At 40.5% G+C, this 13755-nt stretch overlaps 1 protein-coding gene across 2 annotated transcripts in view; it reads right to left on the reverse strand.

The window, feature by feature from the left end:
* Positions 1 to 13755, reverse strand: part of AGPAT4 (1-acylglycerol-3-phosphate O-acyltransferase 4) — a 287709-nt gene that overhangs the window by 20460 nt on the left and 253494 nt on the right. For both annotated transcript variants that reach the window (XM_063919737.1, XM_063919738.1), the window contains exon 6: positions 11301 to 11403. In XM_063919737.1, coding sequence (XP_063775807.1) covers positions 11301 to 11403 — 103 coding nt within the window. The remainder of the gene's footprint in view (positions 1 to 11300; positions 11404 to 13755) is intronic.

The following is a 13755-nucleotide window of genomic DNA, read 5'->3' on the forward strand; positions in this document are numbered from 1 at the left end:
TGCATGCTGTCTGGTGTTTACCTCCTTTGATCACTTGGCCATTTGTGGTCAGGTGTACTATATCTTTACATTTAGTGAGGTGTAGTACTGGTGTAAAGGACAGAGTGTGATTCCGGATTAGTAAAAAAACAAAACAAATACAAAACACTGAGCACATCACCAAACAGGTAATTTCAACTTTAAACTTGTCATTTATTTTGTACTGTCTGGACATGGCTACTAATAACAGATGCACAAACAAAATTCTTAAAGCTATGTGTGCAAATGCTAGGCGCTTAGGAGATAAAATTCCAGAGCTAATTGCGATAATGACAAGGGATAACCTGGATATTGTGGCAATTACAGAGTCATGGTGCAATGAGAATCATGACTGGGACATAGCTATACCAGGATACAATTTATTTAGGAAGTACAGAATGGGAAGAATAGGAGGAGGGGTAGCAATGTATGTGAAAAAAAGCATAAATGCTACTTTAATACAAAATGTTGAAGACAAAACTGAGGCCCTTTGGGTCACCACAAAAACCGGGGAGAAGGACATTATTCGCATTGGGGTGATCTATAGACCACCAGGCCAGGTGCAGGATTTGGACAGGAACCTATTGTTGGACATCTCTAAAATGGCTTTAAAGGGAGAAGTCATAATCATGGGAGACTTTAATTTACCTGATGTAAATTGGAAGCTACAACTGGCAAATTTCTGAATTCCTTACAGGGAGCATCTCTCAAGCAATTGGTGAGGGAGCCCACTCGCAAAGACTCAATATTAAAATTTAATTCTTACAAATGGTGACAGGATATCAGACATATATGTGGGTGAGCACCGGGGATCCAGTGATCATCAAGCAGTATGGTTTAGTATAAAGACAGGATCCAAGTCCTGTCACACAAAAACAAAGGTGTTGGATTTTAGAAATGCTGACTTTGCAAAAATGGGGAGCTGTTTAAGTGATTCATTGGCGGACTGGAGGAACTTGGAAGAGGTGCAGGAGAGGTGGTAAAAACTGAAAAGTGCAATACTAAGGGCAACAGACCTTTGTATCAAAAGGGTTAGGAAAAGCACCAGGAAAAGGAAGCCAGTGTGGTTCACAAAATAAGTATTAACTAGTGTGAAAGCAAAAAAGATGGCTTTTAGGAAACACAAACAGACTCAAAATAATAATGACAAAGAGGTGTATCTTGACAGATGGAAGGATGCTAAGAAAATGATCAGACGTGCAAAGGCAGAAGCTGAGGAGAAAATGGCCCAGTTAGTAGATAAAGGGGGCAAAACTTTTTTTAAGTATATAAATGAAAGGAGAAAATCAAATGGAGGAATAATAAGATTTAAGATAGAGAGTGAGAATTTGGTGGAGGGAGACAAGGCGATAGCAGATAATAATTTTTTTTATTTTTGCTCAGTATTTACTACAGAAGGAGAAGGGAAGGGGCCACAGTTAAGTTGCAAGGACAATCATAAAAATAAGGTAGATGAAAGTACATTTACAGAGGAGAAGGTCCTAACTGAACTTTCAAAACTAAAAGTGGATAAATCAATGGGGCCAGATGGGATACACCCAAGGATACTAAAAGAGCTAAAAGATGTGCTGGTGGCACCATTAACAGAATTATTTAACCAGTCACTAAATACAGGTGCCATTCCAGAGGACTGGAAAAGAGCGAATATAGTTTCACTGTACAAAAGTGGAAGCAAGGAAGAAGCAAGTAACTACAGACCAGTAAGCCTTACATCAGTAGTAGGGAAAGTAATGGAAAAACTATTAAAAGAAACAGTTGTGGAATATATTAAATCAAACAATTTACAGGATCCAAAACAGCATGGATTTACTGGTGGGAGATCATGCCAAACAAATCTTATTGACATTTTTGACTCTGTAATGAAAATAATATATCAAAGGGGAGCTGTAGATGTAGCATATCTAGACTTTAGTAAAGCATTTGACACTGCCTCACATCGCAGACTGCTAAATAAACTTGAAAGCGTGGGGGTGGATTATAAAATAGTTAAATGGATAAGAACCTGGCTGCAGGATAGGAAACAGACAGTTGTAGTAAATGGAGTGCAATCTATGGAGGGAAATGTTACCAGTGGAGTACCCCAGGGATCTGTACTCGGGGACCAGTTCTATTTAATATCTTTGTTGGTGACATTGCAAATGGTATTGAAGGGAAAGTATGCCTTTTTGCAGATGATACAAAGATATGCAACAGGGTAAACACACCAGGAGGGGTAAAACAAATGATTGATAACCTAGCTAGGCTTGAAAAATGGTCAAGAACGTGGCAACTACAGTTTAATGCTAAAAAATGCAAAATCATGCACTTGGGTCTCAAAAACCCAAAGGCTAAGTATAGTATCAAGGGTACTATAATGGAAACTACTGAGGAGGAAAGGGATTTAGGAGTCTCTATTTCAAGTGACTTAAAGGCAGGAAAGCAACGCAACAAAGCAATGAGAAAGGCAAGTAGATGCTTGGTTGCATAGGGAGAGGAATCAGTAGCAGGAAAAAAGAAGTAATAATGCCACTGTATAGGTCATTGGTACGGCCTCATCTGGAATACTGTGTCCAGTTCTGGAGACCATATCTCCAGAAGGATATAAATACATTAGAGAGTGTACAAAGAAGGGCAACTAAAATGGTGCATGGCCTACATCACAAAACTTACCCGGAAAGGCTAAAAGATCTTCACATGTATAGTATGGAGGAGAGAAGGGAAAGGGGGGACATGATAGAAACTTTCAAATATACCAAAGGTTTTAACAAAGTTCAGGAGGGAAACATTCTTCAAAGGAAAATAAGTATTAGAACTCGAGGATATACACTGAAACTGGAGGAAGGCAGGATCAGGTGAAATTTAAGGAAAAATTACTTCACAGAAAGGGTAGTGGATAAGTGGAATAGTCTCCCATCAGAGGTGGTAGAGGCTAAGGGTGTCATTCCGAGTTGATCGCTAGCTGCCGTTGTTCACAGCGCAGTGATCAGGCTAAAAAATGGCACTTCTGCGCATGCGTATGCGGCTCAATGCGCACGCGCGACGTACTTTCACAAAAGCTGATGCAGTTTCACACAAGGTCTAGCGACGTTTTCAATCGCACTGCTCGCCGCAGAGTGATTGACAGGAAGTGGGTGTTTCTGGGTGGAATCTGACCGTTTTCGGGGAGTGTGTGTAAAAACGCAGGCGTGTCAGTTATAAACGCGGGCGTGCCTTGGGAAACGCAGGCGTGGCTGGCCAAACGCAGGGCGTGTTCGTGACGTCAAAACGGGAACTAAACAGTCTGAAGTGATCGCAAGCTAGGAGTAAGTCTCGAGCTGCTCAGAAACTGCACAAACTTTTTCTGCAGCACCGCTGCGAACCTTTCGTTCGCACTTCCGCTAAGCTAAGATACACTCCCAGAGGGCGGCGGCTTAGCGTTTGCACGGCTGCAAAAAGCAGCTAGCGAGCGAACAACTCGGAATGAGGGCCTAAGACTGTGGAGCAATTTAAACATGCTTGGGATAGGCATATGAATATCCTTACAAAGAATTAAGGTTCAGAAAGGGTTGAGATTACCTAAAGGATAGAAAAAAAAGAGGGCAGACTAGATGGGCCAAGTGGTTCTTATCTGCCGTCAAATTCTATGTTTCTATGTTACTATTTGCCAGTGGAAATATAATGAATTCTGATTTGGGAAATATTAAGTTTGAGGTGGCGAGATGACAACCGAGATGGAAACCAAGATGAAACAGCAGAAAGAAACCAATAACGATGGTGACAAATCAGTGGTGGATAGGCAGATTTGAGTATCATCCACGTACAGACGATACTGAAATCTGAAAGAGCTGATTAGTTTGCCAAGAGATGTTTTTATAGATTGAGAAAAGCAGAGGACCTAAGACTGAGCCTTGCGGTACTCCAACTGACAGAGGTAGTGAAGAGGAGGTGGAATCAGAGGAGCGAACACTAAAAGAGCGATTAGATAGGCAGGATGAGAAACAAGAAAGGGCTGTGTCCTGAAGAAGTGAGTAATTACCTTTAGACTTAGCAGTAACCAGATCATTCACTACTTTAGGTCAGTGCTGTCTCTGTGGAGTGTTGGGAACAAAAACCTGACTGAAGTAGGTCCATAAAGTTGTGCGAGTTCAGAAAGTGTGTTAGGCGAGTAGCTTGGAGGGACATTGGAGCTGGGACGGTAGTTATAGAGAGAATTACAGTATGGTCATAATTGTATTTTTTCAGACTGGGAGTAATCACTGCATGCTTCAACAGTGATGGAAAGATACAAGTTGAGTACAGACTTTAGTTAAGGTTGGAATGAGCACAGGAGACAGAGCTTTACTGATTTGTGCAGATATAGGATCAGGAAGAGAGGTAGTAGAGTAGGAGGATGAGAAGAGTGTGGATACTTCATCTTCATTTGTGGGATTAAATGAAGAGATGGTGCCAGAGGGTTCTGGTAGCAAAACAAGTAGGTCATTGGCTGAGGAAGAGCAAACCATTTATTTCAGATCTTATCAATCTTGTCTTTGAAGTAGGAAGCAAGATCTTGTGCATGGATAATGGCTGGTGGGTTGGGTGAGGGAGGGTTTAGAAGATTTCCTGATTGGAAGCCATAAGCACTGTTTTTGCCTATTACATTCACCATAAATAATTTTAATTTGTCCTGGACCACCAACCCAGGGCACCCCTACAGGTATCCTGAGGCACCCCAGGGTGCCGCTGCACACAGTTTGGGAACCACTGGGTTAGTGGCTTGAGCACATATGAGTGATTGGAAATGTTTGCTTGGGAGTGTCCAGTGCATTATGATAAGACTGGTAGATAGTCTTATATGTGAGGAAGTCCCTAGGACTACAAGATATACGCCACTGACATTCTACTTTACATATGAAAAAGTTTTTGCAAGAACATATTCAGGATTATATGTAACCCAGCAAACAACACAAAAATAATGACATAACAAATATTTTATATATATATACAGGTTGAGTATCCCATATCCAAATATTCCGAAATACGGAATATTCCGAAATACGGAATATTCCGAAATACGGAATTTTTTGAGTGAGAGTGAGATAATGAAACCTTTGTTTTCTGATGGCTCAATGAATACAAACTTTGTTTAATACACAAAGTTGTTAAAAATATTGTATTAAATGACCTTTAGGCTGTGTGTATAAGGTGTATATGAAACATAAATGAATTGAGTGAATGTACACACACTTTGTTTAATGCACAAGTTTATAAAAAATATTGGCTAAAATGACCTTCAGGCTGTGTGTATAAGGTGTATATGAAACATAAATGCATTCTGTGCTTAGACTTGGGTCCCATCACCATGATATCTCATTATAGTATGCAATTATTCCAAAATACGGAAAAATCCCATATCCAAAATACCTCTGGTCCCAAGCATTTTGGATAAGGGAGACTCAACCTGTATATATATAAAATATATGTTCTGTAAAAATTATATTTGTATCAGCCTGTGGTTAGAGTAAGTATCATATATGGATGGTTTAGTATCCTGGCAATCACACTGTAACTTGGCTGTGTTTAATTAGTATGCATATATTAATTAGATTTGCTGCATAATTTGATGAGGCGAAAAAATATTCAATTCACTGCACATAGTATAAAACTCATTAGGTCTGGTTTCACACTCTGTATTGCTGGTACGGTAGACAGTAAATGGGTAATTTTGCAGAGAAGAGATTACGTCTCTACATAATATATAAATGCTCAATAGATACTGGAAATAGGTAACAATCTCAGGGTAATTGAATAGTTAGTCACACCCTGTAATTTATCACTACCACAATAAGTCTCTACCACATATGATTTAGGTGTAATTGGTAGTAGTCTCTAGGTAATTAAATCATACATAGCAGCCCATGATTAATCCAGTGGTGTGTAACAAGAAAACAGCAAAGATCTCATATGTCCATCTCCCTAGTTCTGCTTCGCAGCTGTCTAAGTTCAGACAGTGAACAGCGGAGTGAGACTCTAGGAGGGGTAGGACAGGGATGAGTGAAGGAAGTAGATGAGGGATCTGCTTTTACATTGAGATCCACGATGCCCTTCCTAATGGCTATGCCAGTGCAAGAGGTTCTAGGGCTCTCCACGTAATGAGAGTCCCTGAAGTGATGTACATGGAGCAGAATATCTCTACACATATAATTTGTGGCTATATGTTCCAGTCACACAGTATAGGTAAAACAGCTTTTATGCAAATTTGCTAGGGAGCACTATCTGTAGTATAGTGCCCACAACAGTAGTAACAAACAAGAGCAAAGAAAGGAGAGCCAGTGGCTCTGTATATGCAATTTAATGGCTGTATGCTGCAATTTCCACACAGGAGGGTATACAGTCTGTATAAGAATGCTAGAGGACAGTATATCACCTAGAGAATAGGTATCCAGCAAAATGAATATATAGTTTTAGTATTATACTTATCAGAGTGTGGGTGCCTTGGGATTCAGTCTTGTGCACTAAGATCAGGTGGTCCTCAAGTATGTAGTGGGTCCTTGTAGGTAGGTGGTCGGACGCGCATTTCCCCTATTAGGCTTGTTCACCAAAGTCACCTTGTGTATGTGAAAGACTGGGAAAGTAGTATTCCAACCACACCTCAACCACACCTCTTTTACTGTTACCAGGCCTGGAAGTGTGTGTAAAGTGGAGACCACCATGTGACAGTGATACAGGGGAGGCTGTGTCTGATTGTGTAAGCCAGGTTTCAGTTATAGCCAGCAGACTGAGGCTGTTAGAGATGAAGTGGTCATGGATGGATGTTATTTTATTACAAACAGAGTGTGCATTCCATAAGGCACATTTTAGTGATCTGGAGTGAAATGAAACCCAATTATCAATTCAATTTTGTTCATTGGCTGAATGACCTCAGGATGGCGCTAATATTTTTTACATACAGTATCAATAACACCAACATATAAAAACACAATGGTAAGTTAAAACAACAGAATAAGTCTCTTACTCTAGTGTTTGGTGATAGTTGATTAATACACAAGTCCAGTCCAAGTGTGGACATAGGATAAACCTTTTTCTCTGTATGAGTCTCTCAACCCGGATTGGTACAGAATAAGTGCTTATGAGTTCCACATTCCCCATAAGTTTTCATAATATTTTGTACATAAAAAACAGAATACATATGTGTCCTCATACATCTTGCTTCAATAAGCCACGCAGTGGGAGATGCCTGGCGTGAGTGAGCTCACAGGTCCCATGCAACTCTGTTGAAGTTTTTTTGCCGCAAAGCATCTTATGTGCATCGCTATGTGAACAGGACGCACAAGCAGCATTTCGTATGCAGATACAGCTGAACGCGCACACACACACACACACACACACACACACACACACACACACACACACACACAGGATATAGGCATGCCGCATATCATTTTAATCAGCATAAGCTGCTTGTGCGTCACATTTGAATAGCTATACGAATACGACACATTTTAATGTAAAAAGTCGCACATAAAGACACTCGGCACTCCCAAGTCTCGGCATGACATGACTAGAAGGGCTGTTTAACGTGACTGCAGAAAGGATGTAGGAGGACACATCTGTATAAACTACATTTGTGGTATTCCCATGGAGACAGCTCACTTCACCACACAACATGCCTACCCATCCAGTTGGTAATGGACATGCAGATCACCATGACCCCTGACACCAACAGATCACATAGGGTATAGGCAAGCAGAAGTCCATGCAGTCAATTCATACAGGGGTCAGTTATCAATAGCTTTACATTTTTGAGACGCCCCTTCTGATGAAGGACCCATTGAATCGAAAAACATGTAAAACCACAAGGAAGCGGGTGATCTGCCTACTCTTGTGGGGGTACAGGGACTACCCAAAAAATCGTGAGTCTCCTGCAGTTTCCGGGACTGTAAGAAAGTACGGGACAACTGTATGTTGGAAATGGTTAAATGCTGGGATGTCAGAGACTTAAAAGCCTGGTGGGAGACATGCACATTATAACTCTATCTCCAAAAGTTGGAATACACTGCTGAAATGCAATCTTCTTTATGCATGAACTATTCTGCCTTGCACAAAATCAGATAGACCGTAATGCAGAGAAAATGCCCATAATCCAACATTTTCCTGTTACAAAAGATGATATGCGAACATGTTCTAAATAACTTCAACACAGCCACCATTGTAACACAGTTTCCTGCAATTACTGTTATTGTATAAAGTGGCAATCATATTACTCAATGCTTATGTAATCGTTTACAAAAGTCCTTGCTTCAGTGTAGCTTACAATTCTAAATACCATACCTTCTCTGTCCATTTTTTCAGGAAGCCAGAAATAACCCATGCAAACATTAGGAGAACTTATACTACATGGTGAAATATGTGGACACACAGAGCCCTGGTCTAGATGCCCACATGGAATAACATGAATTTTCTTGTTACAATGGCACCTGTCAAGGGATGGGATATATTAGGCAGCAAATGAACACCCAGTTCTTGAAATTGATGTGTTTTAAACAGTAAAAATGAGAAAGCATAAAGATCTGAGTGACTTTGACAAGGACCAAACTGTGATGGCCTGAAGTCTGAGTCGGAGCATCTCCAAAGTGGCAGGTCTTGTGGGGTGTTGCAGTCGTTAGTACCTACCAAAAATGGCCCAAGGAAGGACAACCAGTGAACCAGTAGCAAGGCTCATTGACGTGTGTGGAGAACAAAGGTTATCCCATATGGTCTGATCCCACAGAAGAGCTACTGTAGCACAAATTGTTGAAAAAAAATAAAGTCTATAATAGAAAGGTACCAAAACACACTGTGCATTGTAGCTTGCTACATATGGGGCTGCACAGTTGCAGACTAGTCAGAGTGCCCATGTTGACCGCTGTCCACCACCAAAACCCCTGTCCACCAACAAAAGCACATACAATGGGCATGTGAGCATCAGAATTGGACCATGGAGCAATAGAAAAAGGCGGCTTTTGAATCAGGTTTTATTACATCATGTGGATGGCATGGTGTGTGGGCTTCCCTTACCCGGGGAAGAAACAACATTAGAATAAACTATAGGAAGAAGGCACGCTGGCAGAAGCAGCGTGATCCTCTGGGCAATGTACTGCCGTAAAACCTTTGGTCCTGGCATTCATGTGGATGTTACTTTGACATTGTGGCAGATCAAGTACACCCCTTAATGACAACTGTATTCCCTGATAGCAGTGGCCTCTTTCAGCAGGATAAGGTGCCCTGCAACACTTCAAAAATTGTTCAGGAATTGTTTGATGAACATGACATAGAATTCAAGGTATTGACTTGGCCTTCAGATTCTCAGATCTCAATCTCGATTGAGCATCTGTGGGATGTGCTGGGGAAAAAAACGTCAGTCATAAATGGTCCCATCTCGCAACTTACAGGACATAGGGGATCTGCTACTAATGTCTTGGTGACAGACACCACAGAACACCTTCAGAGGACTTGTGGAGTACATGCCTAAATAGGTCAGAGCTATTTAGCAGCACAAGTGGGACCTACACAATATAGTACAGGGGATTTTAATGTTATGCAGACAAACAGTGGTAGCTGCCCAATCATTCCTGGAGATAATTATATATCAGGTGCTAGAAAAGGGGAGGTGTCACAAACAAACAGCAGACACCATCTGTCTGGATGCGTTTCTGTATGAGCCTTTATCATGAGGCCTTACTGTACACAAATCACATGGCCCTATGTGGGCACTGCTATTATGTAGTGTTAGGACTGCTGATATCGGAGAAGCCTTGATGCGGCTCAGCAGCTAAACATGTCTTTGCAAACGCATGTGACCAATTTCTCTGAAATTCTAATACCAGATAGGTTCAGGTATTGTAACAGGTAATTGTCAGTGTGCTCGGGGAATACCAGGAAGGGGGGAAAGCACCCCCCCCCACCTCTCTGTCGGCGATTTTAATGTTATGGCTGATTGGTACATGTGCTTGTTGAACCTCGCATTTCAAAACAATGGGCATTAATATGAAGTAAGTCCCCACTTGCTGCTACTGTATACTAGCCTCCACTCCTTTGAGAGGGATATCCAAATCCATACAACAGACTCTGATATCCATTTTTGATGAACCTTGTTTTGAGCATGAGGCTATGCCAAGTGAAAGCAGGAAAGGGCCTTTCAAAAATTTTTGCATCAAACTTTGAAGCGCATAATTCTCTAGAAAGCTATTGTAGATAACCCAGATCATTATTCCGCCACAAATTTTAGTTTTCAGATACTGAAGGGTGCATTTTAGGAAAGATGGCAGTTTCCGACTTTTTTAGGTTGAATCGTGATTCGACCTATTCAATGGGGCTGCCGTTTTTCCGACAGGTCGGCAATTCCGACTTGCCGGAAAACACGTGGATCAGCGGTTTAGCCACGGATCCAGGTGTTTTGACAGTTTTTAGTCCCGTTTTCGACAATGTCAATCCGACTTTAAAAAAAGTCAGATTGACATTGTTGAGAACGGCCCAAAACCTGTTGGATTTGGCCACAAATTGAATACTGCATTGTCGGATACTTTCCATCGGAAAGGATCCGACATACATTGAATAGACCCCACAGCATTATTCTGATATCTACTTAAACCAGATCTGTACGTTAGATTGCCAGATGGTGGTGCTTGATTCATCACTCCAGAGTCTGGGTATTGAGCAGGGTGATCTTAGGCTTGTCTGTAGCTGCTTGGCCATGGAAACCCAATAGATGAAGCTCTTGGCACCCAAGTCTTGTGCAGACGTTGATTCCAGAGGTAACATGAAACTCTAGTGAGTGAGTTGCAACTAAGGACAGAAAATTTTATGCAATACACATTCAGCATTCTGTGATCGTGTGCTGAGAGCTTGTGTGACCTACCACAATACGGCTGACCTGTTGTTGCTACCAGATATTTCCACTCTACAATAATGACACTTACTAGGCAGATAAAACAGTGAAAAAATTGTAGAAGCTTTCTTATTGAAAGGGTGGCATCCTATGACAGTGGAAATTCAATTATCTCCAGAGAGATACATTAATTACTGCTGCTTGAATATGGAGACTGCATGGCTGTGTGTTTGATATTATGCACCTGTTTACAATGGGTTTGGCTGAAATTGGCAAACATACTAATTAAAAAGGTGTCCACATACATTTGACTATGTACTGTACAAACGCTACACAGGTGGTGCCTTTGCCAAAATCACACTCATGACCCATGGCCTTTAACTAGTCTAGTTTAAAAAAGTTAAATGAAAAAAAAAAAAAAAAAAACTTTAATTTCACTATCCATTAAATGTTTTATTATGCACTGTAAAATTCTCACCTCACATACATATCTGCATGGTACTTCTTCCCGTTTAATACTCCAAGTAAGGTTGGATTTTCATTATTTCTAAAATTGAGCGTGGAGTCATACACTGCAGACACTGTGTACAAAAAGAATGAATCAGGCACAATACATAGCATAGAGGCTACATTTCAATACCGTTTCTAGGAATATTAGACTAGGCGTGTATCTAGAAATCACACACCATGATCTCAATGCTAGGGGTTTATTTTTGTTACTGAAAGGATGTAATGTATGACGGGCATTATACTTTCACATGGATACCTTTTACTTGAGCTTATTTGCTTTATATTTATTTTGCTTCAACTAAATACAGACTACCTATGGTAGACTGATCAGGTTCCCTTCTCTGCACCCAGACTTTCCTGAGCAACAGTTTAGCATTCATTATGTGAAACTTTGATTCCCAAAGTCAGCAAAATGATCTGTACGTAAACATACATCATAAACAAATCTAGTCATATCATAGTTGCCTCCCCTTCCCCATTCTGCAGGAGACTCCCTGAAATAGCAGCAATCTCACTGACTCCCTGAATAGGCCAGTAATCTCCCGTATTGCACCTTGTCCCCATTATGTAGCTGTTACCATCTTTTTTTCTTTGGGGGGGGGGGGGGAGAAATCAAAGATACATACATTCAAATAGGGATCATCCATGCCATTTCCCTGCATTGGCTATAGGGCAGATGTATTATGCCCGGTGAAGGGATAAGCGCAAGGTGATATTGCATCAGCCAGTCAGCTCCTGTCATTTTTCAAATCCGTAAATGATTGGCTGGTGCGTTATCACCTTGTGCCTATCACTGGTTTATCACTTCTTTATCCCTTCTTCAGGTTAATACATCTGCCCCGGTGATCCATATGGCTTCATGCATTTTAAAATGAGGTTTCTCGTGTCTATTTAACATTTTTTTAATTTGAAAAGGATTTATAAAGACAGATTCTAGAACTGAGACTTACTCTGGAAATTAGGGTAATTGGACAAATATGCATTCTATAAATATGTGCTTATGCTTTATCATCAAATTATTGTTTTTATCAGGACATAGAAGGCATACTATATAAAATCACTGTGACAACACTATGCATACTCTTTAATGAAACTCATATTTGTAAGCATATAAACCAATGGACATAGTCCACAGGTTTTAATACAGGTTGAGTATCCCTTATCCAAAATGCTTGGGACCAGAGGTATTTTGGATATCGGATTTTTCCGTATTTTGGAATAATTGCATACCATAATGAGATATCATGGTGATGGGACCTAAATCTAAGCACAGATTGCATTTATGTTACATATACACCTTATACACACAGCCTGAAGGTCATTTTAGCCAATATTTTTTATAACTTTGTGCATTAAACAAAGTGTGTCTATATTCACACAATTCATTTATGTTTCATATACACCTTATACACACAGCCTGAGGGTCATTTAATACAATATTTTTAATAACTTTGTGTATTAAACAAAGTTTGTGTACATTGAGCCATCAAAAAACAAAGGTTTCACTATCTCACACTCACTCAAAAAAGTCCGTATTTCGGAATATTCCGTATTTCGGAATATTTGGATATGGGATACTCAACCTGTATTTAGAAAAATCCATAAATGCACAAATTCTAGAATGATACAACTTCCACTAGGTGGCAGTTGTTACATATAAACACAAGTGTACTCTAGTAATAATAATACTGTACATACATTTGCATTCTGCCAAGCATCCAACTAAGATCAAATTACACATTGTGGACTTGGATACAACTGCATGGACCAAAATAAGGCATTAGCAACAGATTATAAAGAAACATGGCATGATATACTGCTCATCATTTTAAATAATTATTCACTTTAATTTTAACACTTAAACATGCTTGTGTTTCAGGTACCAACAGGCATACACTCCATGGAGCAGAGTAGGACACATCTCTTCACGCACGCAAATCACACAGCGCATGCTCAGAAGTAAATCTACAAATGTTATCAAAGCCTGGAGAGAGAGAAAGTGGAGAGAAAGAAGTTATCAACCAATCAGGTCCTGCCATTTTTCAAACACAGCCTGTAAAATGACAAGTGATTGGTTAGTACTTTATCTCTCGCCAAGGTTTGATTAATCTCCCCCATGGTGAAAGTGGTGCGTAGACCATCTTTCTTCTGAAGCTTGCTCTGCCGCAGCTGCGAGTGAGGTGTCAGGTCCCTGTTCATTCGATGTCCTGAGATGGATGTCATTTACTTGCTTCACCAAGGTATCCTGTAGTTGAAACGCTGTGGTGATGGATTTTCTCTGGTCATGCTTTGGACCTTCAAGCCTGTTTTATTGGTGTGGCTGGCTGCGTGGCTCCTGTGTAAATGCTTGGCTGTATCTCCAGCAGCCTTTCCTTGTCTTGCACATGGCATTCTGCTCCATCCTCCCAATGCTTTCCTGTTGA

This window comes from Pseudophryne corroboree, chromosome 4 (assembly GCF_028390025.1).
Source record: "Pseudophryne corroboree isolate aPseCor3 chromosome 4, aPseCor3.hap2, whole genome shotgun sequence".
In the NCBI taxonomy this organism is placed as follows: Eukaryota; Metazoa; Chordata; class Amphibia; order Anura; family Myobatrachidae; genus Pseudophryne; species Pseudophryne corroboree.